Raw genomic sequence first — 23688 nt, 5'->3', positions numbered from 1 at the left:
GGAGGAGCGGCGGAGCAGCTGCCCGCGCGGCCTCGGGGAGGACCGGCGAACCTCGCTGTCACCTTGGGGTGGCCACAAGCTGAGCCCCCTGCTCATCTCTGCCTCAGGTCCTGACACCTTTGCAGAGAGGAGGCCAGGGCCTGACGAGGAGACAGTTTCTATCACCACTGTGGTTGGGAGAACAAGGCTTTGTGCAAAGGAGGCCTGGGCCGCCTCACTGCAACAGAACCAGAAGTGCCAGCCAGGGTCTGCAGCAGGCCCACCTCGGACTGCGGACTGTGGGAGGTGCCACATCTCCTACTCACGGATGCTGCTGGGATGAGCAGTCCCACCTCCCTGGGGCTCTTCTGCCTCCAGAGAGGCCTCTGCCCAGTAGAGCCAGCCTGATGGCAGAGGATACACATAAACCCAGGACGGGTAACACCAGCAGCCCTTCCCGCTCCCAGCCTGCTTCCCTTGGCTTTAGCGAGGGTGGCAGAAGCGAGATCCACCCAGATAGTGAAGTCCACGTTGTGGTTGTCTAGGCCCCAGCCAGAGGGGGAGCATCCATTTACTCTCCTGAGGGAGGAGTTCAGGGGCAGCACGTGGGAAAAGCTCTTTCACCACACAATACCTAGGGCAAAGGTTGCAAACTCCTGTAGCCGCCAGAGTGCAGCTAGGTAGGAGTGAGCCAGGTAGGAGCAGAGTGGAGTGAAAAATTCCACCACTCAGCTCCAGCTAATGGCTGCTAGGGCAATATAGGCTTCAGGGTGCCCCATCTCAGATTGTCCTAGAAAAGCTGGGGATTTGGATTCTTAGCTGATATCTCTCCATTTAAAAATGATGGCAGATAAATGACATTAAAACAAAACGAAGAGGCGCCTGGGTGGCTCAGTGGTTGAGCATCTGCCTTTGGCTCGGGTCGTGATCCCAGGGTCCTGGGATCGAGTCCTCCATCAGGCTCCCCTCAGGGAGCCTGCTTCTCCCTCTGTGTATGTCTCTGACCCTCTCTCTTTGTCTCGCGGGAATAAATGGATAAAATCTTTAAAAACAAACAAACAAAATGAAATGAAACATGGTGCAGTCTAAATAAAACACATCCATGAACTGAATTAGGACCACAGACAAGGCTGCAGAAGACTGCAGAAGATTGTTTCTTTGAGGGAAGCTGGGAGTTGTGTAGGTATGGGAGATTTGGGGGAGGGGGTGTTCCCCGAATATCCCCACTGTCCCATTTCCTCACTGGACCTGGCATCTTGGAATCCAGTTCAGCGTCACACACTACCAACCCACTTCCCTTTGTAAATCTGCATAATAGGTGCTACCAGGTAGATGAAGTAAAAATTCAGAATTCTGGGTGGTGATCAAGTGAAGATTAAGGATTCTGGGTGGTGAGCCCTGAAGCTTCAGCCCCACACAAGCCAACCCCCACAATCTCCCACCAGCCCCTAGACAATGTCTCCAGCCAGGGATTCCCCTGAAATCTTCCTGATGCTTCTGGTTCACAATGTTCTCTCCTAAAACATAGTTGCCAGGACCAGTCAGCATGGCTCTTAATGATCCACTGTCTGACCTGTCCATCAGTGTGTGTATGTACCACCAGCCTCCTTATGCACATGTCACATACCCTGTTAGGTGGTAATATTAGGCCACAGCGGGGAGGACTCAAACTCTTTGGAAATGAGCTCCAAAGGAAGATCAACTGTGCACCATCCTGGGTCCACCTGACATCACTGCCTCACCTTTCCACTGGATACCTCAGTTAAGAACAGGGCCCCTGGCTGAGCCTCCAAGCTGGATGGAAGTTTGAGGAGAGAGGAGAATGGAAATGGTTTATCCCAACTCCCCAAAGAAGTCTGTGGAAGCTCTGAGTTTGAGGTGGGTGCGGCTCCTGCTATTCTGTTGGAGTTGAGAATATGTCCTCATCGCTGACTGCCTGTCACCACAGGTGAAATACAAACTGAGGGATTTGGGGTAGGCTCTTTGGGGCCTCAAGGCTGACAGGGTTCCACAGAGGCACACCCCACCTTATACCCCACCCCCTCCCTCAGTCCCTGGTTTTTCCCTGTCCTTGCCCTGGCTGGGTTATAAATACCCGGAGCACATCTGAAGGGCGCTTTCAGCCACAATTCCTCATTTGGTTTGGGCGGGTGAGGCTGTTCCCAGAGCTTGGGAACAACTGGGCCTGGCATTCCCCAGGGCACAAGTGTGCCAGCCCAGGGCTCTATGTCACAGCTTCTGTTTCCCACCCTGCAAGTTTCAAGTACATGGCAGGACTGCCCCCACTGATCAGACAAGCAGGTGGAATGGGAGAAGGGTCTAAAAGCCCAAGGGCCCCTCCTATGTCCCTTCTCCCACCCAAGTGAGCATGAAGTACCCTTAGAAGTCTCCTGGAGTATCCCCCTCTTCATTTCCCATGCCCCTAGCCAGTATATCAATACCCACTTCTTCCCCATACCCTGAAACCTCTCAGAAGCTGCTCCCTTAACATCCAAGGCATCTCTGCTCCACCCCACCCCAGCTGGCTGGAAATTCCAGTGAGTAACTAGAATGCCCTTCCATCTTCATCGGGCACACAGACACCACTTAGAGGCCCTCAGTCCTCCCTCTGGTGTGTGGGGGGGGAAGTGACTCACAAGTCCCAGCAATGCTCCCTCCCTTTCCCCTACAAGTGCCCAGAGCGAGCCCTGGACCTGAGCTTCCTCTCTGCATCCTCCACACTCCACTGCTTCAGCCTGGCTCCTGCTCCTCCTTCCAGAGAGGGAGCCTGTTTCAAAGGTATCTAAACTGCCTTATTTCAAAGCCGGAGGCCTCCCTCTCCTACTCCACAGCCTCTGCAGTCTGGGCTTTGGCAAATCCCTCAGCTCCCATGAGCATACTAGTGCTGCTCTGACCGCTCTGGCTCAGGCTGGCCCTTCTTTCTCTGGCCTCCTGTAAACTGGAGTCACCCATTCAGGACCCCAGCCTTGGCCCGCTGCTCTCTACCCTCTCTACCTCTCATCCCTTCTCGCTTCCAGGCCAATGGCAACCCATCACCATTTGTAGCTCCAGCATCTTGCTCAGCTCCAAGCATGACATCTACACTGTCAAGCTGCATCTCTTCCCTTGGAAGTTCTACCAACAGCCCCTCAACTCCACATATCTAGACCAAATGACCCTTCTCTCTCCCTAAGCCAGCTTCCCCTTCTGGCTTTTCTCCCCTTCTGTTGGCAGGGCCACCATCTTGCAACTCTTCCTTCCCCCAGGCCCCACATCCCTTTTACAGAATCCCTTTGGTTCTTCCTTCTTTTCCTTTTCTAAAGCCACCGCCCCAGACAAAGTTTGCATCTCACTCCTACACTGTCAGGATAACATTCCATTCTGAGTCCTGATCTTGCCTGTCCATCTATCTGTTCACTTGTTTGCTCTTTCATACTCAGAGAAGGCCTGGCATTACAAACACAAATCCAAGAGTGCTCTCAACCTATATCAAGTGAAGGACATAGGAACAAAAGAGACGGTGTCTCAGTGATCAACACAGGGGAACGCTGGACAAAGGCACTATCCCTGCCTCAGAGGAAAAGCCTCACAGAGAGCGGCTTCTAAACAGCATTTGGAAAAGGGGAAGAGTTTGTGGGCAAAGGGAGGAGGGAGGCCAGAAAGGAGAACTTCTTTCTGTGCAAACACAGAGGGAGGCCAGAATAGAAAAGGGGCAGGAGGTGAGTTTGGAGAAGCACACTATGGAGGGTGAGGGGCACTGACTGCGATTTCTTTTCTTTTCTTTTCTTTTCTTTTCTTTTCTTTTCTTTTCTTTTCTTTTCTAGAGAGAGAGAGAGGTGGAGAGGGGCAAAAGAAGAGAGAGAATCCTAAGCAGGCTCCAACACCTAGCATGGAGCCAGATGTGGCGCTCGATCTCACAACCCTGAGATCATGACCTGAGCCAAAACCAAGAGTCAGACACTTAATTGACTGAGAATTCTGACACTTGCCAAGCCCACACTCTCAAAGCCACTGATAGTGTCCTCTCCCCAAACCCCATGGTCTTCCCTCATACTCACTCTCCATCCCTTATTCTCTTAGTCACTAAATCAATAAGTATTTATTAACTGCCTACTGTGCACTGGGCATTCATAATGCTGCCACAAATGGGACACTATGTCTACTTCCATGGAGCTGATAGGCTTAGGGCCAGACTGACCATTGTCATTCTGGCCAAGGCAGTGCCAAGAATGGGGCACTATCTTAGAACTATGGGGCTGAGGTACAATTCCCCCAGAAAGGATAACATGGAAGTGTCTGTTGTGATTTTAAATTTTCACATCCTCTGACCCAGCAACTGTAAGGGATTTTTCTGAAAAATATTTATTTTTTTCAAAAGATTTATTTATCTATTTTAGAGGAAGAGCATGCACGGGAGGGGGGGATGAGTCTTAAGCAGACTCTGCACTGAGGGTGGAGCCTGATGTGGGGCTCCATGTCACAATCCTGAGATCATGACCTGAGCTGAAACCAAGAGTCTGATGGACACTTAACCAACGGAACCATGCAGGTGTGCTCCTATGTAGTTTTAAATGTTCACACTCTCTGACTCAGCAACTCCACTTTAAGACATTTTTCTGTAAAAATATTTCTACAAGTGCACAAAGATCTGTGGACGAAGACATTCACTGCAGTAATGCTTATACCAGCGCAAGACTAGAAACAGCCCAAATGTCTAGCGGAAGTGGATGGTTAAGTGAATTACGGCACATTCGTAAAGTGAAATACGTGTGCAGTCATAAAGAAAGAAGAATGAGGTGGATCTATACTTACTGATATACAAAATATCCAAGACCTACTAAGTAAAATAAGGAGAGCAAATTGCATAACAGTATACCAGTATGATTTAAGAAAAAAGCATATATACATATTTATATGTCACATGGAAAAATAAGGAGAAGTATACAACCAACTTTTAACAGAAGTTCTATCTGTAGGATGGGACATTAGGAGACTTTTACTTTCTACATTATATATTTCTGTACAGTTAATTTTCAGTGATGTAATCAGAGAAAATAAAGAAGTTAAAAAAAGAAGTGCCACAGTTGGGAAAGCAGACTGGGCTCTGAGTGCACAAGACAGATGCAGCTGATGCAGCAAAGGGGGAGTCACAGAAGGTTTGCTGGAGGAGATGACATTGAAGTTCATACCTCGAAATGACCAAGGGTTAGCCATGTGAGTAGAGATGACAGAGAAGGCAGATGGGACTATGTGAGGCACAAGGAAATGAATTCAGTCTGGGTGGCGAGTGTGCATTCATTCGATCACTCAATTGACATTTACTGAGCATCCGTTATGCATCAGGCACAGTTCTAGGCACTAGAGTTTTCAATGAACAAACATTTGGTGACAAAACAGACAAGACTCCATCTTGGAGCTCACATTCATGAGGCTGCAGAAGTAGTCAGGGGCCAAGTGGTCAGATCAAGCAGAGTCTTGACAGCATGGCTAAGGGTTGTATTTTACCACTAGGAGAAAGGAATGCATTGGAGGGTTTCTTTTTTTTTTCCTTTTTTTTGCACTGGAGGGTTTTAAGCAGGGAATGACATGACCATTGTTCAATGGTCTTGCCTCCCATTAACACCAGATTATTCTTTCTGAAACATTGCTCACTCTGCCCAGCAGGAAGCCACCAGGTCAGCTTCAACAAGGGGAATGGGGCCCTTGCTGGCAACTCAACCAATCAACAGCCTCTGCTACTCACTCTCCCCTGAACTGGTCAGGCACATTCTCACTTCCCGGCCTCATACTGGGCTTGAAGCCTCTTCTCCCTCCTCTATGACTATCCCTGGCCCTCTCAACTTTCTTAGCAAAAGCTGAAGTTCTACCTCCAGATTTTCTGGAGCTCAGTAGACTCTGGGCCAATAGGAACAGACACCACCCAATGGGAACTGACCCCAAGGGGCCAGTGCCAGGGGCAGGCAGAGTCTGCTACAGCCGCAGATCAAATCAGACACATCGTCTTCCTGGTAACCGTGCTTCTCCCTCTGCCTTTCTCTCTCTGTTACAGAAGTCATTCCAAAAGTCATATATAGTTTATTACATAAAGCCAATGTTGGGAAGACGCCAGTACATGATACCCCTTATATGGCAAAACAAAAACAAAAAGAACTCCCCTAGATCCTGGATTTGAATCCTCACTCTGCTGGTTGCCATTTGTGTGACCCTGGGCAAGTCGCTCAAGCTCCCAAGGTCTCAATTTCCTCATCTGTAAAATGGGGACAATTATAGCACCAAGTTCGGGGTTGCAGAGAGGACTAGAACATGTAGGGCAGTGCCTGGCAAGTGTCAGCCCTTGTTAGGCACTAGCTATTCTCCTTTCCTTTGGCAGTGGTGGTGGGGTGTGGGGAGCACAGAAGTGGGGGCCCTAGCTCACTCCAAGCATCACCTCCCACCTCTTCTATTGGGCCCAAGGCCATTATCCTTTTCTCAAACTTCAGGAGGTTTTCTCACATTCCAGAACTTACACAGCCCTCTATCTAGAATGTTTTCCTGACCAGGACCCAAGCAGAACACTACCTACTCTCTGAAGCTACCTCCCACGGACTCCCCTCCCTGGTTCCCTGACCTGAGGTCACATGATTCCTCCCTTGGGATGCTGTGCATCTCTCAAGGCTGTTGCACAGATGGCCTTGAAATAGAGGGAGTATGTGTGTGTTGGGGGAGGGGGGTGTCAGGAAAACCTCATTCCTGCTAATTCCCCCAAAGAGTTGGAACAATATAAGAAGTAGGTGCTCCGAAAATACTTAGTGAGTAGACATGGAAGCTTCTAGGGCAAGGCAAAGGATCTTTCAAGAAGATAAATCAAGGGGTTCAGATTAGATGAATGATTCCTATGGAAAGTGGTTGTATGATGGGGGCTCCTGGGACTAAAGGGAACACAGTCCTACTGAAGGAAACCAGGCTGAGGGGCGGGGGAGAGTGAGAATCCACCAGTGCCAAATGCAGCAGACCAAGTGTGGCTTTATCTCGATATCCCAGCACTTCCGTCCTTCCTTAGCACACAAACTCTTAGCAGTGGGTTGGTGTCCAGCAAGGTGGGCTTAAGGGGAGCACCTTGCAGTGGCAGTCAGGGAGAAGGGAAGGCAGATTGTGACCAAGTGAGAAATAGCCCAAGACAACTCTAACCTCCTTCCCAGCAACCAGGCTCGCCTTTTTGTGCCTCTCTCCCTGCTGAATCCTGCCTGGTGGTGTCCCCCAAAGGGGCCTTCACCACGGAGGAATGCTGCTGGGAGCTAAGCCACCTCTGCAGGACTAGAGCAGGGACAGGAAGGTCCTAGGGCAGCCAGAGCTGGCCTCATGAGGAACTGGGTTCCCATCCTAGGAGAGATTCAAATTCAACTCCCACATTGGGAGTGGGTCCTCTTGTGTGGCACGGCATAAGGTGTTCTTTTTTTTTTTTTTTTTTTTTTACGATAGTCACAGAGAGAGGGAGAGAGAGAGGCAGAGACATAGGCAGAGGGAGAAGCAGGCTCCATGCACTGGGAGCCTGATGTGGGATTCGATCCCGGGTCTCCAGGATCGCACCCTGGGCCAAAGGCAGGCGCTAAACCGCTGCGCCACCCAGGGATCCCGGCATAAGGTGTTCTTATAGATCTATGTCACTTGGTCCTCGCAGCAGCCCTTCCAGATAGGAGGCATTTATCCTCATTTACAGCCGAGAGTACCAACACTCTGCAAGTTGCCCAAAGCCACACAGCCAGAAAAATATAAAACAAAGGTGCCAAGTCTCCTATTCTGGAGAGGTCACAGAGAGCGGCTGTGACGAGTACCCTACCACTTACCCACTATGGGGCCCCGCATGGGTTGTGTAACCTCTCTGCATCCAGGTTTCCATATCTGCAAAAGAGGGCCATAACGGTGCTCTTCCTCACAGGGTCATGATGAGGGCTAAGAGCATTGATGTTTATAAAGTGCCATACCAGCGCCTGAATTTAGCAACTGCTGTGAAAGTGTTTCCATGCGTTCTCTTTGTTCTACTACACAGGTACGAGATTGAGGGATCTGGAGGTCCTCCAGACAGAAGCAGCCAGTCCACAGCCTTGAGGGTGGAAGGCTCACCAGCACACTGTCCATGTAAAAGAAAGCACTAACACACACCAGTGGAGAAATGAGGCTTGGTGCAAGTCCAAGCAGCTGTGATGATGAGGAGGAAGGGGTAGGGAAGACAAGGACAATGGTGATCATTTCAACACTCTCCCACTCTTACTTTGGATTCTCCTACTAGCTGAAGTCTGAGCCCCTCAATTAATCCTTTTATTAGAAACCTCTGAACTGGGGCAGCCCGGGTGGCTCAGCGGTTTAGCGCAGCCTTCAGCCCAGGGTGTGATTCTGGAGACCCGGGATCCTGCTTTTCTGTGTCTCTGCCTCTCTGTGTGTGTGTGTCTCTCATGAGTGAATAAATAAAAATCTGAAAGAAAGCAGAAAAGAAAGGAAAAGGAAAAGGAAAAGGAAAAGGAAAAAAAGAAAAGAAAGAAAAGAAAGGAAAGGAAAGGAAAGGAAAGGAAAGGAAAAAAAAGAAAAAAAAGAAAAGAAAAGAAAAGAAAAGAAAAGAAAAGAAAAGAAAAGAAAACCTCTGAACTGCATGCATCTGGGTACCACAGGAACTATTAGAATGAGTCTGACACTGAGCAGTCCCACCTACACACATACAAACTTTGCAATTGCAAAGTGCTCTGCCTAATGCTGTCTTATGGAAACTTCACAACAGCTGTGAGGTCAGGAGGGAGGAAATTCTCAGTATCTTCCCTGTACAGATCTGTCAACTATAGCCCAGCCAGGGTGAGTGACATCCTTCAGGTCACACAGCTAGAAAATGCTAGCACTAAGACAACACCAAATCTTTGCGTTGTTTCCATTTTTTACTGCATCTCCTAAGAGGGGAGACAGAGGAATCTATGGCTTATAGGGAGCAAGCTTTTCTGTAAGACCACGGTCCTGGCAGAGGAATGTCTGTCCCCACTTGTTGGCTGAGATCAAGAGTCCCTGCCCTTCCTTCCCAAGGTGAAACCAGACACTCTCAGCTGAATCGAGCCAGCAGTGGTGTGAGGCTCCAGACTACTAAGGAGCCCTGCTCAGCTTGGGCTTGAAGAGAGTGAGGGGTTTGCAGGGCAGGGCTTCAGGTTTCACCCTGATGCCCAGTGAGCTGCACAGCTGTGGGTATATCTAAGACAAGAGCAGTAGAGCAAGGCTGTTGGGGACATGTTGGGGAATGAGCATTGTGTGTCCTGCCAACACTATAGAGACCTGGCTTCATCTAGGCTACGATACCTCGCAGGACTGATCCAACTCCAGAAAGGGGGTTGCAAAAAGCAGATTCAGTTGTTATCTAGGAAATATTCATTAGCCTAGGTCCTTGCAATGGTCTTGGCTCCAAAAGCTGGCAAGAAAAGTCCTGTGGGTCCCAGTCACCAAGGACGGAGCATCATGATGAGCCCAACCTAATGCTGCAGGCTTTACCTGAGCTATCCCAGTCCCTCCTCTCAATAATCCTTTGGATAGGTGAGCCTATTTCAAGATGATCAGGGAGCACCTGAGTGGCTCAGTTAGTCAAGCATCTGATTTCATCATAGGTCATTATCTCAGGGTCATGAGATCAAGCCCCACATGGGGCTCCATACTCAGCATGGAGTCTGCTTAAGATTCTCTCCATCTCCCTCTGTCCCACCCTCCACTCTCCCTCTCTTTCTCCCTTTCAAATAAATAAATAAATTTTTAAAATAAAAAAAAAATAAAGATGAGGAAAGCTCATGTTCCTCCCATTTTCCAGGGCACTGAGTAAAGCTGCTAAGATGGCCACATTCATGTGTCAACCTGACTGGGCCATGGGTACCCAGACATTTATTGAAAATGATTCCAAGTGTGGCAGTGAGAGCGGTTCTGAGTGAAATTAACATTTGGATCAGGTGACTGGATAGAGCAGGTTGTTCTCCCTAATGTGAGTGGTGGGCCTCATCTAACCAACTGAAGACCCAAATAGAAGAAAAAGACTGAATAAGAGGGAACTCTTCCTGCCAGGTGAGCTGAGTCATGAGTCTCTTTCAGGTTTTACACTCAGCCCGAAACATTGGCTCTTCTTGGATTTTGAGCCTGCTGGCTTCAGACTGCAATGTATGCCACTTGGCTCTGCTGTTCTTAGGCCTTTAGGCTCAACCTAAAACTATACATCATTCCTGCATGTCCAGCTTGCTGACTAAAGGTCTTGGGACTTCTTGGCATCCATAATGAAGCACACCAGTTCCTTATAAATCTCTCTATATCTTATAAATATCTAGATCTAGATGCAGATGCAGATGCAGGTAGGCATCCCATTGGTTCTATTTCTCTGGAGGACCCTGACCAAATACAAAGACCAAACCTTAGGCTTCCCGGCACAGGTTGGCTGCATATTTCGGTATGAAATGCCCAGCTGCCAGAGGCCAGACATCTGAATATCTAGAACAATTGTCTGATTTAGTCCAAAAGTCCCCTTGGTTCCCAAGGCCCCAACAGGAAGCCTGGCAGGGAGGAGCCCTGACTAGCCAAAAGAGCAGAGCCAAGTAGCAGAAACCTTCATTTTCTTTTGTTTTGTTTTGTTTTCTTTTTTTGTTTTTAACCAAAACAACCCCCAAGTACTCAGGAAGGGGTGTGTCAACGCTCCCCAGCACCCCAATGTAAACAGCAATACTTGCAGAGTCCACTAGATGGAGCCAGTGACCCGGTGGAAAGGACAGAACTGCAACCAACTCTAGGAGTGAAAGCTGGCAGGCAGAGGGTGTGAGGGTGCGTGGGGCTGGAATCTTCACCACCATCCCCAAGTTGGATAAATGGTCCTCACCCCCATCTTGTATGACTTCTAGTCAATGGTGTAAAAAATCAATTCCAGGGTTTCCAAGCCCTTTTAGTCAGTTGTCACTGTAGCATCTCTGGATTTCAAAGCCTCAAACCAAGTTATTCCCTTGTGAGCCACCAAGCAAAGTGGGCAGCCACAAAGTGAAAAAAGTCACTACTCCAAAGCCTCAGAGCTCCAGGGAGGGCTACGGGGGTAGGGGTGTCTCCTATTGTGCCTGTTTCACTGGAGAAGGCACCAGACAGTATATATATCATCAAGGAATCTAAAAATCAATGGGCCCGCATTCTAGCAAGGTGATCAGGAACGGGACAGTGACAGGGAGCAAGGAGGAAGGCAGAGAGGGGAGAAGTAAATGGCAAAAGTGCTTTTCTTTTCAGCCAGTAGCTCTATTCAGCCACAGGTTCTCAACCCTTAGCTAGCATTCCTGGTCCCGGGTTGGGTCCTATAGTTAATCTTCCTGCATCTGCTCATAATGAGGTAACAGCTTAGTCGTCCGGGGGTCCTCTGAGCTGTTTGGTCAGAGACCTGAAGGCAAGGATGGGACCAAGAATTTTCTCCTCGTTTCCCCTGGGTGGCCTTAGCTCAGGTCCCAGAATACTCCCCCCTTCATCAGTAGAAAAACCCTACCCTACATGTTCAAGATGGTGGTCTCTCACTTTCCTTAGGACGACAGGGCAACAATCTAGAATGCTGGCTGTGGGGGGTCCCGAGCCTCACTGGTCCCTTCCACTGTTCACCTGCCCCCACCATCCATTTCCAAACCTGCACTGCCTGGCAGCCACTAAGCTCTGCCGCAGGCCTCTGTTGCCATGGCAACAATCTGGCTTCCCCCAAGTGGGAAGCTGGTTGCCAAGGCCCTTGTTGCCAAAGGCTATAACAGCCACCCTGGCGTGTGAAGAGGGGGCGAGAGGAGGGGCGGAGGGTGACCAAGGAGGCTGCAAGGCAAAGAAGCAGGGGGTTCTCCAGAAATGATAGGGCAGCCCTCCTGCTGGAGTGGGGATTGCTGGGCCCTTCAGGAGGGGAACAAGTATCCCACCACACTTCAGTGACTGCTCCTGGGCTGTATCAGAGAGAAGAAAGGGGACCTCCACAAAACACACCTGGACAAGCCCTCTACCAAGCAGGACCAGGCACTCCAAGTCCCACCCCTCCCCCCAATTGAGGAATGGCTTTGATTCTCCCCAACACCAGAAAAATAGCCCCCAGGAGCCTCTATGTTTCCCTCATCCCTGTGTTTCAGGTACACGCGTACAAGCTGGGCACAGACAGAGCTGATCTCTGTGGCCAGAAGCAGCATTCATTATAAGGATTGCAAGCCTCCTACCTTGTCTCAAAGCACATACTTAATATTCCTTGTAAAATGTTTCTCTTTGGAGCAGAGCTCCTATCAGTCGACAGGAGGAGAGGGGGACACCATTAGAGCTCATTCCGTTCCAGAGTCACCAGAGGAGGGCAGAATGGGGCCTTTAATCTTCAGGGAATGTTACTGAAGCAACTCACTCCACCCCACAGAGAGCAGAGAGACCAGCCTTGCTTTGCCTAGCAGGCATCTGTACCATACAGCCCGCAGGTCACATGCGCAGCCCCTGCCCAGCTGCAACCCAGAGGAGAGCCTGTTCTCTCCCCCAGGCCCCATCCTGCTCGAGAGGGGCTGGAAGAGAAAGCTGAGAGAGGAAGTGAGGGTGTCCAGGAGGCAGGGGAAACAGATGGCTGGTAGAGGAGGCAGAGATAGGTACAGGGGTGGCAGAGAGAGCAGCAGGTGGTGGGGGGCGGGGAGCCTAGTCTACGAGGTGCCCGGGACCTGAAGGAGGTAACGAGGGCATCAAGAACATCCAGGTCCACACGTCCCTAGCCCTGCTCCCCCAGGAGCATCCCAAGCATTCTCTGGCCTGTGACACAGAGGCCTGCTTAGCCCCCCCACCCCCTGGGGCCCTCTCTTCCCCAACCCAGAAGGAAAATCAGGTGTACCTACCCCAGGTGCCAGCCCCTCGGGTGGGGTGGGAGAGATGCTGTCCCCGCCGCCCTGGCCACGGGCGCTGAGCTGGGGTGACATGGTGGGCGACTCGTCGATGTATGGCATGGTCTCCGAGCCCTCTGGGGGCCCCTTCTGCTCTTCATTCCCTTCTCCGTCGTAGTCGTCTGCCCCGTAGCTGAAGTCTGAGACAAGGAACAAGAAAGGCCACTGAGAGTCCTCCACGAGGGCTGCCAGGGACTGGTAGCGCGGTGGGCGCCGGCGGCGACCCCCGGCTGCCATGTCCCCCACCGCAGCATGCAGGGCCTGGCCCGGGTGGGGGCTGCGCGGGGGCCCCGGGCGTCGGGAGAGGCTGGGGAGCGCCAGCAGGCAACGGGGCTGCAGTTCAGGGGCTGCTGGGAGTCAGGGAGGAGCGGCTCCACGGTTGCCACCCGCTTAATAGCATGTCAGTTGCAGATTCTGAGCTGCCGTTTCCTTTGCCTCCTGCCTAATTCCAAATCTAAAAATTCACAGTGGGAGCAGGAGGCAGGACGCTTCCAACTCTCCTCTCTGAGTCACCATTTTGCTTTTTATAGGGAATAAGGAGGTGGGGCGGGCCGAGCGATGTCACTTCCTGAGCCCCTCCTCCTTGGGTACCATTTGTACATTGAGCCGATTCCTGGTGTGGGGGGCAGCACAGGTTTCAGGGTGGAGGGTGCAGGTACCGCACCCGCCTCCAAACAAGGCCCCCTGCACAAGATGGAGTCCGAGGCTGGCAGGGTGTGGGTGAGAGGGTGGCTCCAAGGGACAGGGTTTCATGGCAGACTCAAAAGCTGGCACTTCTTTCTGTGATTTCAATGGAGGCTCCCTTCAGAGAAGGGGGAAGAAAAGGCCGTGGGGAAGTCGAGCTGCTGTTAACTGCCTTGGTGCTGCTGGCACCAAGCAGGCTGCACAGCCCACGCACAGGCAGCCCTGCCAAGGGGACAGTGGGCTGACAGCACCTCAGAAAGGCCCCCAAGCTCCACCAGTGGGGTCTCTCCTGCAGCAGCACCGGCAACCCTCTCACTGCCCCTCACCCTCTGTCTGGGCCCCGTACCATCAACTGCTCAGATATCACATCTTCCAGGATGTCTTCCCTGGCACCTCAGCTCAGAACTACAGCATGTGGCCTCCCAGTGCTTCTGTTGATCCTGCCCACTTGTCCCTGAGCCCCTGGGCCAGGAACTGGCTGTCTCAGTCATCGCTGTGTGCCCAGAACCCACAGGCCCACGAGCAGTAGGACCTCGGGAAGTAATGTGCAGACGGAATGAATGAGCAGAGGAATGCACTGTCCCTCTCAGGTCTCGGGTTTGAGCCAAATTCTCCCCGGGGCCCTGGCTCCTCCTCTTCTGTCACAACATACCAGGCCCTGGGCAGCCAGCAGCCTGAGAATGGTGTTAACAGGTCACCAAGGTTTCTGGCCACAGCTTACTCAGTCCAATCTGGCCCTTCGGCAGCCAGGAGCTTCCTCAGGCTCGCGGCACCTGCTCCCTCTGACTTTCGCTCCAGTCCCTATGCTGACAGCCCATTAAGCTGTCAGAGGATGTAAGCTGTTATTTTTTTTCCCCCAGAACAGGCATGTATGTGAAGAACCATGAGATCCAGCCGCCGAAATGTGTGCATGCCAGGCACACGGAAATAGGGCCCACTGACGGGAGGACACAGGGCTTGTGCACGAGGCTGGCAGCGGAGGGAGCCGATTCTGCTATTTCCAGGGGGCAGAAGGAAGGAAAAGAAGCTGCAGAGTCCAGTAGGCCCAAGTCTGGCACTGTGAGGGAGCCCGGCTGTTTAGTGAGGTCTCCTCATTTTGGAGAAGCTTAAGGAGGGAACGAAACATCTTGTTAACCTCTCCTCCAGGAGGTTCCCAGCTGCCCTGTTAGTGCTTGGAGTCAAGGCCAGGGTATGAGCTATGGTGAACCCTGACCTAGCCAACAGTTCAGATGCCAGCAGGCCATGCTGACCCTCCTCAACATTGACCTATATTCCCAGAAGTCACAGGATGAGATCTGGATAAGATCCAATTCATTCTCATCAGAGTGGCAGCCGTGAACCTGTGTCTCCTATTCCTCTCAACCTAGAAACATCTGTGAGGCTCTTGGTACTATCCCCAATTTATAGCCAAGGTCAGGGAGTCTCAGAAAGATTAGCCCAGAGAAGATCTGAGCCCAGGTGTGCCTGTCTGTCTCCAAATGCCATCCTTTTCCCTTTGAGTGTCTAACTTCCAGAGAAGTCTACTTCCACAGCTCTCCTTGTCAGGGGGAGTTGACCAAAGAGGGGAGGGACAGGCGCCAGCCACAGCAGTGGGGGAGGCCCAGGGGTACACACAGAGCCCTCTGCAAATGTTCTTAGATACTTTCCCTTTCATTCCACCCTCTGTAAAACCAGTCAGAGACCCAGGAGAACCTTTACCAGGAAAAGGGTACAAAAGACACAAAAAAGAGAGAAACCAATTCTCAGAGAAGGAAGGAGCCCTGGGAACTCAGGAGGATGGAAATCTACCAACCACGGGCTTCAGTTTATAAGAAGCCACAGATAAAAAGGCTCGGCCGCCAGGTCTCAAAAGAGAGAAGGCAGAGGAGGCTGCTAACAGCCAATATCCGTTTCCCTTCCTAGTAGCAGAAGTATCATTATATTTGGAGTGGCAGTGTGCCCAGTGGCTAACTAAAAGACTACTTTCCCTAGTGGTGTGAGCCATGTGGTTAAGTTCCAGCCAATGAGATGTTAAGTGGATATGTGTGGAACTTTGAGGAAGGCTGCTAAAAACGATTGGCTTAGCTGGAAGGTATACCACACCCTACTCCACCCCCACCCCCATGGTTCCTCCTTCTATTGCCAGTTTGGCAAGAAGATGGGATGGCTGGAGCTCCAGCGGCCATATTAAACCATGAAGCGATACTGAGGGTAGAAGCCAGCGCTGAAGCTAGCTGAGCAGACAGCTAGGAACCTGGGCTGGTGATGGCACAATGAGTTGCCATACCACCCCTGGACTGCCTACCTCCAGACTGCTGCTTCTTTTTAAGATTTTATTTGTTTAGGGATGCCTGGGTGGCTTAGTGGTCGAGTGTCTGCCTTTGGCTCAGGGCGTGACCCTGCAGTTCCAGGACTGAGTTTCACATCAGGCTTCCTGCAGGGGACCTGCTTCTCCCTCTGCCTGTGTCTCTGCCTCTCTCTCTGTGTCTCTCATGAATAAATAAAGTCTTTTTAAAATATGTATTTTATTTATTTAGGGGCACCTGGGTGGCTCAATTGGTTGAGTGCCTGCCTTTGGCTCAGGTCATGATCCCAGGATCCCAGAATTGAACCTCCCTGCTCCGCAGGGTTGGGGGTGTGGGGGGGCCTGCTTCTCCCTTTCCCTGTCTCTCCCCCTGCTTGTGCTCTCTCGTGCTCACTCTGCCTCAAATAAATGAATAAATAAAAATCTTTTAAAACAAGATTATTTGAGAGAAAGCACAAGCAGAGGGGAGGGAGAAGCAGACTTCCCACTGAGCAGGGAGCCCGCAGAAACTCTATCCTGAGACCCGGGGATCATGACCTGAGCTGAAGGCAGACACTTAACAAACTGAGCCACCCAGGTGCCCCCAGACATTTTTTATATATGAGAGAAAAAAAATGCTCATGTGGTTTAAGCCACTGTTATTTAGCTTTTATGTTATATGTACTCAAACAATATAACTGATGGAGATTTTCCTTGACATTCTGTCTAGGTGCTTTTTCTGTTGCCTTCACTGTTCTTCTAAGCGTCCCTGGTGGAATCCTTTTTCTCTGCCCACACCTTAAAAATAGGTATTCTGTATGTATCCTTACAACAGAATACTGCTCACCAATAAAAAGGGACAAACTACTGATACATACAACAACAGCAGTAACTCCTACAGGCATTATGCTAAGTGAAAGAAGCCAGACAAAAAGGAGCATATCCTGTATGGCTCCACTTAAATGAAAACAGTAGTCACCTCTGGGTTTGGGGTAGAGACAGCAGTTGATTGTAAAGGGCACAGGGAACTTTCAGGGTGATAGAAATGTTCTATGTCTCAGGGCGCCTGGGTGTCTCAGTGGGTTAAGGGCTCAACTCTTGATTTCGGTTCAGGTCATGATTTCAGGGTCCTGGGACCGAGCCCTGCATCGGGATCTGTGCTCATTGGGAGGTCGGCTTGAGGACTTTCTCCCTCTGTCTCTCCCCCTGCTTGCACATGCATGCTCTCTCTCAAATAAATAAATAAATAAATCTTAAAAAAAAATATTCTGTATGCTGGCAGGAATTTGGGGTACACAGGTTGATGCATTCGTCAACTTCGTGAAATACACTTAAGATCTGTGCATTTCACTAAACACTGAACTCTAGTTAATGATATTCATGCTTAAGTGTTGAAGTGTACTGCTGTTTGCAACTTGCTCTGAAACATGTAACAAGATGGATTGATGATACTCAAAGGAATGGAGATATGGATGATAAAGCAAGCACAGAAAACATCTAAGAAGGACAGATAATTATAGATTCTAGATGGTGGCTACATGGGTATTCACTGTACAATTCTTTTTTTTTTAAATTTTAAGTAGACTCCATGCCCAAAGTGGGGCTTGAATTTATAACCCTGAGATTAAGGATCACATGTTCTACTGCCTGAGCCAGCCAGGTGCTCCTCACTGTATAATTCTTTAAACTTTTATATTTGAAAATAAAATGATGGGGGGAAATGGTGCTTTCCAAGCTTCTGTCACCCCTGCTTTGCTGCCCCTCCCAAATTTTATTTACACACCAGAGAGAAGTTTGGGCTGTAGACTCATCTTTCTATTTCCTGGACATCTCCATCCTCAGGAACCTCAAGTCCACCCCTTTCCTGAAGTTAATATGCTAGATTGCTCAAGTTGGAAACCTAGGAGTCATTCTAGATCCCTCCTTCTTTCTGCTCCTCATCTTCTATATCCTGAAATATCCCCATCCCCAACCTCTTCCCCACTCTCATCAGCTCTTACGAGGACAATTACAACACTGTCTTCCCATGAGCCAGACTGCAAATCTGACTGTTTCTCCCCTATTCAAAATTCAACAGTTACACATTCATTTCAAGGGTAAAACCCGAATGCCCCAGCTCGAAGCCCTTTATGGTCAGCACCTGAATCTGCCTTTACAGGTCATACTCTGCTGCCGAGTAATATCAGACATCTCCCAGGTCCCTGCAATGGGTGCTACAGTAGAAATATATATAAATGCTCAAATCTTTTTTAAGATTTTATTTATTTATTCATAGAGACAGAGAGAGACAGAGAGAGAGAGAGGCAGAGACACAGGCAGAGGGAGAAGCAGGCTCCATACAGGGAGCCTGATGTGGGACTCGTGTCTCCAGGATCATGCCTGGACTAAAGGCGGCGCTAAACTGCTGAGCCACACGGGCTGCCCTAACCATTCAAATCTTAACCTCAGTTCCTATGAATGTGACCTTATTTGAAAAGAGGGGATTTGCAGGGTCACCTGGGTGGCTCAGTGGTTGAGAGTCTGCCTTTGGCTCAGGTCATGATGCTGGGGTCCTGGGATCAAGTCCTGCATCAGGCTCCCTGCAAGGAGCCTGCTTCTCCCTCTGCCTATGTCTTTGCCTCTCTCTGTCTCTTATGAATAAATAAATAAAAACTCTTTAACAAAAAGAAAAGAGGGTATTTGCAGATGTCATTAAGTTAAAGATCTCAAGATGAGGGGCGCCTGGGTGGCTCAGCAGGTGAGCATCTGCCTTCGGCTCAGGTCGTGGTCCCAGGGCTCGGGGACCAAGCCCCACATCGGGCTCCCTGTGGGGAGCCTGCTTCTCCCTCCACCTGTGTCTCTGCCTCTCTCTATGTCTCTCATGAATAAAAAAAATATATATCTCAAGATGAGATATTCCTAGATTAATTGAGTGGATCCTAAATCTGATGATAGGTCCTCACGGGAAACAGAAGGGGAGAGGACACAGATGCAAAGAAGGCCATGTGAAGACGGAGACAGAGATTGGAGTTAGGCTGCCAAAAGCCAAGGAATGCCTGGAGTCACCAGAGGTTGGAAGAAGCAAGAAAGAATTCTCCCCGCACCAATCTCAGCAAGGAGCACTGCCTTGCCAACACTTTTATTTTGGAGTCTGGTTTCCAGGCTGTGAGAAAATAAATTTCTGTTGTTTTAAGCCACCAAATTTGTGGTAACAATTTTTATAGCACCTCTGTGAAATTAGTACAATACCCAGACATGCAACACTGTTTTCCCCCTCTGGACCTTTGCATATGCTATTCCTAGACCTAGAACACTACCCTCAGCCCTTTCCACCCTGTGAAATCCTATTTAGCCTTCAAATTTGGCTCAGCTGCACCTTGTTCCCATAAACTTCCTCGTCTCCTGAATATATAAAGCACTTGCACAAACTTCTGCAAAATGTTCTAAATGTTAGAAAAATGAAGAGACAATTAAATGGAGACTACAAATGCTCAGTGTATATGTACATTTAAAATGTAATAAAAGGGCAGCCCGGGTGGCTCAGCGGTTTAGCGCAGCCTTTGGCCCAGGGCCTGATCCTGGAGACCCAGGATTGAGTCCCATGTCGGGCTCCCTGTGGGGAGCCTGCTTCTCCCTCTGCCTGTGTCTCTGCCTCTCTCTCACTCTCCTTCTCTGTATCTCTCATAAATAAATAAAATCTTTTTAAAAAATGTAATAAAAGAAAATAAAAGAAAAAGAAAAATAAAAAAAGAAAAGAAAATACAAACATATATGTATACACACATATATATATTTACATATATATATATTTGCAATTTTCTATCAAATCAAGGTTTAAAAAAATACCCAAAGTTGTCAGGGAATAGGCACCCTCAGAAACTCTTGGAGGGTATAGGGGCTCCTGGCTGGCCCAGTCAGTAAAGTGTGTGACTCTTTTTTTTTTTTTTTTTTTTTTTTTTTAGATTTTATTTATTCATGAGAGACACACAGAGAGAAAGAAGCAGAGACATAGAGGGAGAAGCAGGCCCCATGCAGGGAGCCCGACATGGGACTCGATCCCGGGTCTCCAGGATCATGCCCTGGGACAAAGGTGGCGCTAAAACGCTGAGCCACCCGGAATGCCCATAGAGTGTGTGACTCTTGATCTCTGGGTCATGAGTTCAAGCCCATGTTGGGTGTAGAGATTACTTAAAATAAAATCCTTTAAAAGAAAAAAAGAACATACTTGGAGAGTATGTACAACTGGCACAACTCGTCTGAAGTCAGTTTGGTAACTCACTTGGAAAGCTTTAATAGTTGGCACAGCTTTTAACCCAGCATAACCCAAGATTAAGAAATTAATTATGTGTATCTACAAATAAGATTATGTTATTAATCATAGGGCTGTTTGTGATTGTGAAATATTAAAAACAGACTGAATGATTATAGGGAATTGGTTAAGTATAGTATTTCTCCAACATGGACTACTATGTAGCCATTAAAATTATATGGATGGTGTATATCATCTTATTAAGAGAAAAGGGAAATAATGTGTACAGTAGGATACTATGTTTAAAAAAATAAAAGTGTATGTGCATAGAATAAATGCAAGGCAATAGCACATTGTATTATAAAGCATTCAGATTCTAAGAATTTGGAAGTACATGATCTCTATGCCCTAAGACACAAGCATATACCGCTTATCTCCTGCCCAATATCCACCTTCTCTTCATCCCTGCTTATCTCACCCTGGTTTTATATGAGGTGGCAAAGGACCCAGCCCCAGGCAAGATGCTCGCTTTCTTTGACTCTCTTACAACTAGGAGTGGCCATTTGATATCACTATGGTCAATGAGACATAAGCAAAGTCATGATGGGGCCTCTGGTAAGGCCTTTGCCTTGATAATTAAAAAGGGACTTCTTGCTTTGAACTCTAGTGTGATGACTAGAGCTACAGTGGCCATATTGCTGCCTGAGGAAATGATCAAGAAAGAACACAGACATTCCCTCGAAGCTGCTAAGCCACCGAACCACACCAGAAGTAGCCCATCACATTTCTCACTTAAGTGAAAAATATAAGCCCCTAAATATTAGATTTTCTGTCACTTAAAATAAATATATTCCTAAGTGATACCCTTATACCCAGCAAAGGAAAACTGTTCAGTGAGCAATAAAACATTCTGGATGCCATGACAGAAGTACCTTGCAGGTAAGGCAGAGAGGAGGGAGGAGGCAACCGTGTGGGTAAGGGGATGGCTGGAAGAGCTCAGGTGGTACTCAGAAGGAGGTGGTTTATTACTGTGGCTAAGAGCAAGACCCTGGGGTCATACAGCTTAGGTTCCAGTCCAGGATCTGTCAGTTTCTAACCTGTCTATGCTCAGAAGAGTGCCTGACACAGGGTAGCCACCTATGAATGAATACAGGTTAACCTAGTGAATGTGAAAGAGGATGATGAAGGAGCCAAGTGTCCAGGGCTGCTCTGAGCATTAACTGGAATAATGCACAGAGTACTTAGCACATAGTAAGTACCCAATAAATCTTAGTGGCTGTTATTAATATTATTAATTGAATCTTGAAGGATGTGTGGGTGCTTGCCAGGCAGATGGGGATGGGAGCAGAGTTCCAGGCAATGAGAAGAGGCTTGGCAAAGGCACAAAATGCAAACAGCAGGGCCCCTCAAGGGGACTATAAATAGCCCAGCATGGCTAGAACACTGCGTGAACAGGAGGGTGAGGTAGCAGAGAGCACTGGAGAAGCGGGCACAGGCTGGCACACTGGGGGCCTCATGAACCAAGCTGAGAGCTAGGCAGGACCCAGTGGGGACTGCTGATCTGGACCATTAACCCTGTGGGGTCTTGCCGGCCATATCACTGTCAAATATCACTAACTTTAGGTCATTCTGCCCGATGCACATATTCCTCTCAAGTTACAATCCAGGCAGAGGATCCTGTGACCTCCAGATCTAGAAGTCATCCAGGTTGACCACACATGAACACAGGGTTACCTATTCCAAACCTGTAACGGAGCCTGTGCCAGATGGCAGGACATAAGCCAACCAGTGACAGACCACAGAGACCTTGGATATGCTCTCTTGGGGCAAGGTGGAGAGTTGGCCTGTTGAGGGGTAAGGTTCAAACCCAAATGACCAGCCATCATTTTCACCATCCTAAGCTCTGGTAGGTGCAAGGGGAGGGAAGGGGTAACCCAACAGCTGGAGGCACACAGGTGTCAAGCTGTTTACAACCTTCCCCTGAGGCTGTCTAGTACCAACGATGTTAGACACAGCCAAGAATATATCCTGGTACATCCAACCTCCAAAACAGATGCCGACGGCAGTTTGAGGGAATCTTTCCCACCTCTTCTCAGCAACTCTAAGAACCATGTAGGTGCAGGATAAAGTTACATTCTAGGTATGGAATAGTCCTGCCCTCCCAGCAGGTGTGCTGTGAAGGCTCATGTTAGGTGATAGGCTTATTTTCTGCCCCAGAACTGCCATAGGACTGGGGAAGGGCAACCTTGGGAAGCCCAGTCCTGACCATCATTCCCACCAAAGCAGCATTAAAGGTCTTCAGAGAACGTCCAAAGTCTCTGTCACACGCTGCATCAGGTAGTAACAAAGCAAAGGGGCAGAGGTGGCATTCTTGCCCTCTGGGATCTCCCACTGTGGTCCTATGCACACTCACTGTCATTTGTGGCTGTGCTGGGCACTGGCTGTGCATAGCCTGATCTTCCAAGCTACCCAGTGATGTACAAATCTTACAAACATGTTCAGCAAAAGAAACCAGACACAAAAGAGTGCATACACAGGTCCATTTATATGACATTCAAGAACAGGCAAAACAAATGGATGGTGATAGAAATTCTCATTAGTTGCTCCCGGGGTGGGCATAGGAGGCAGTGGGTGTTGACTGGGAAGGGGCAAGAGGGAACTTTCTGAGGTGCTGGAAATACTCTATATCTCGATCTGAGTGGTCGTTACACAAGTAGACATATGTAAAATTTAAAACCAAGCAAGTAGTACTGTCATGAGTCTCATTTACAAAAAAAGGAAGTGAGGGCATTGGGAGCCAAGTCACTTGCCCAAGGTTTAGACTGGCAAGTGGAAGATTGAGTTGAACACAGCTAGTCTGACTCCTGGACTGGTGCTTTAACCATTATAATGTGGAAGACCAGAATGAATAAAGAAAAATCATGCGGGCGGGTTGCTGTCAGGGCCCAGAAGTGTAGGAAACAACAGGTGTTAAACTCTGGTAAAGGAAGAGATCCATTTGGAGGAGTGTCTGAGCATCCCTTGATGGGAAGTGAGACAGGAAGGGAAGGAAGAAGCTATTCCCAGTGAGGTGAACAGAGCTGTGAAGAACAGGGTTATAACTGTGCCCTTTTGTTTGGGCATTGCAGAACAGATGGGTGTAGCTGGAGCTGGGGTCTCAGTGCCCTCTTGCATGGATAGAGTCCTTCTGACCTGCCATTCCTGTCACCAGGTCCCAGACAATGATTCTGCTCCCTATCCAGACCTTCCCTGGTTGCCAGGTACTGGGCTGAGGCCTGTACCCTGTTGTGTACATGTGGCTCCCCAATGTCAGCCCCTTCCTGGGAGAGGCACAGATCGGCTCATTTCCCCCAAAATCCCCTAACTCCCCTCAACTCCTCCTCCAACTCCTCCATATTCTCAGGAGGCCAGGACACTGGGGTCAGTTTTGAAGCTGACAACCCCTACAGTGAGCCTCATCTCCACACAGGTGAGGGGCACACAGGACTATGAAACTTGGCCTCCCCCCAGTGTGGTGGAAACAAAGACCCCAAAGCTGACCCACAATCTAGGGTCTTCTTGCCCATGCCGGAGCTAGGCTGCCACAGAACTGGAAGAACTGTGTTTTGTTACTCACCCTTGAGACAGGGATAATGATGCTCATGTTACAAGTGGGCTGTGAGCTGCCA

At 49.2% G+C, this 23688-nt stretch overlaps 1 protein-coding gene across 4 annotated transcripts in view; it reads right to left on the bottom strand.

Moving 5' to 3' along the window:
* The window catches only part of ABR (ABR activator of RhoGEF and GTPase), a 186820-nt gene that overhangs the window by 82700 nt on the left and 80432 nt on the right, over nt 1-23688 (bottom strand). For all 4 annotated transcript variants that reach the window (XM_072740983.1, XM_072740991.1, XM_026016288.2 and 1 more), the window contains exon 2: nt 12801-12985. In XM_072740983.1, the coding sequence (XP_072597084.1) occupies nt 12801-12985 (185 nt within the window). The remainder of the gene's footprint in view (nt 1-12800; nt 12986-23688) is intronic.

Source organism: Vulpes vulpes, chromosome 2 (assembly GCF_048418805.1).
Source record: "Vulpes vulpes isolate BD-2025 chromosome 2, VulVul3, whole genome shotgun sequence".
NCBI classification, from domain to species: Eukaryota; Metazoa; Chordata; class Mammalia; order Carnivora; family Canidae; genus Vulpes; species Vulpes vulpes.
Note: the sequence above shows the minus strand (reverse complement) of the source record. Positions and strands in the feature narration are given on the sequence as shown.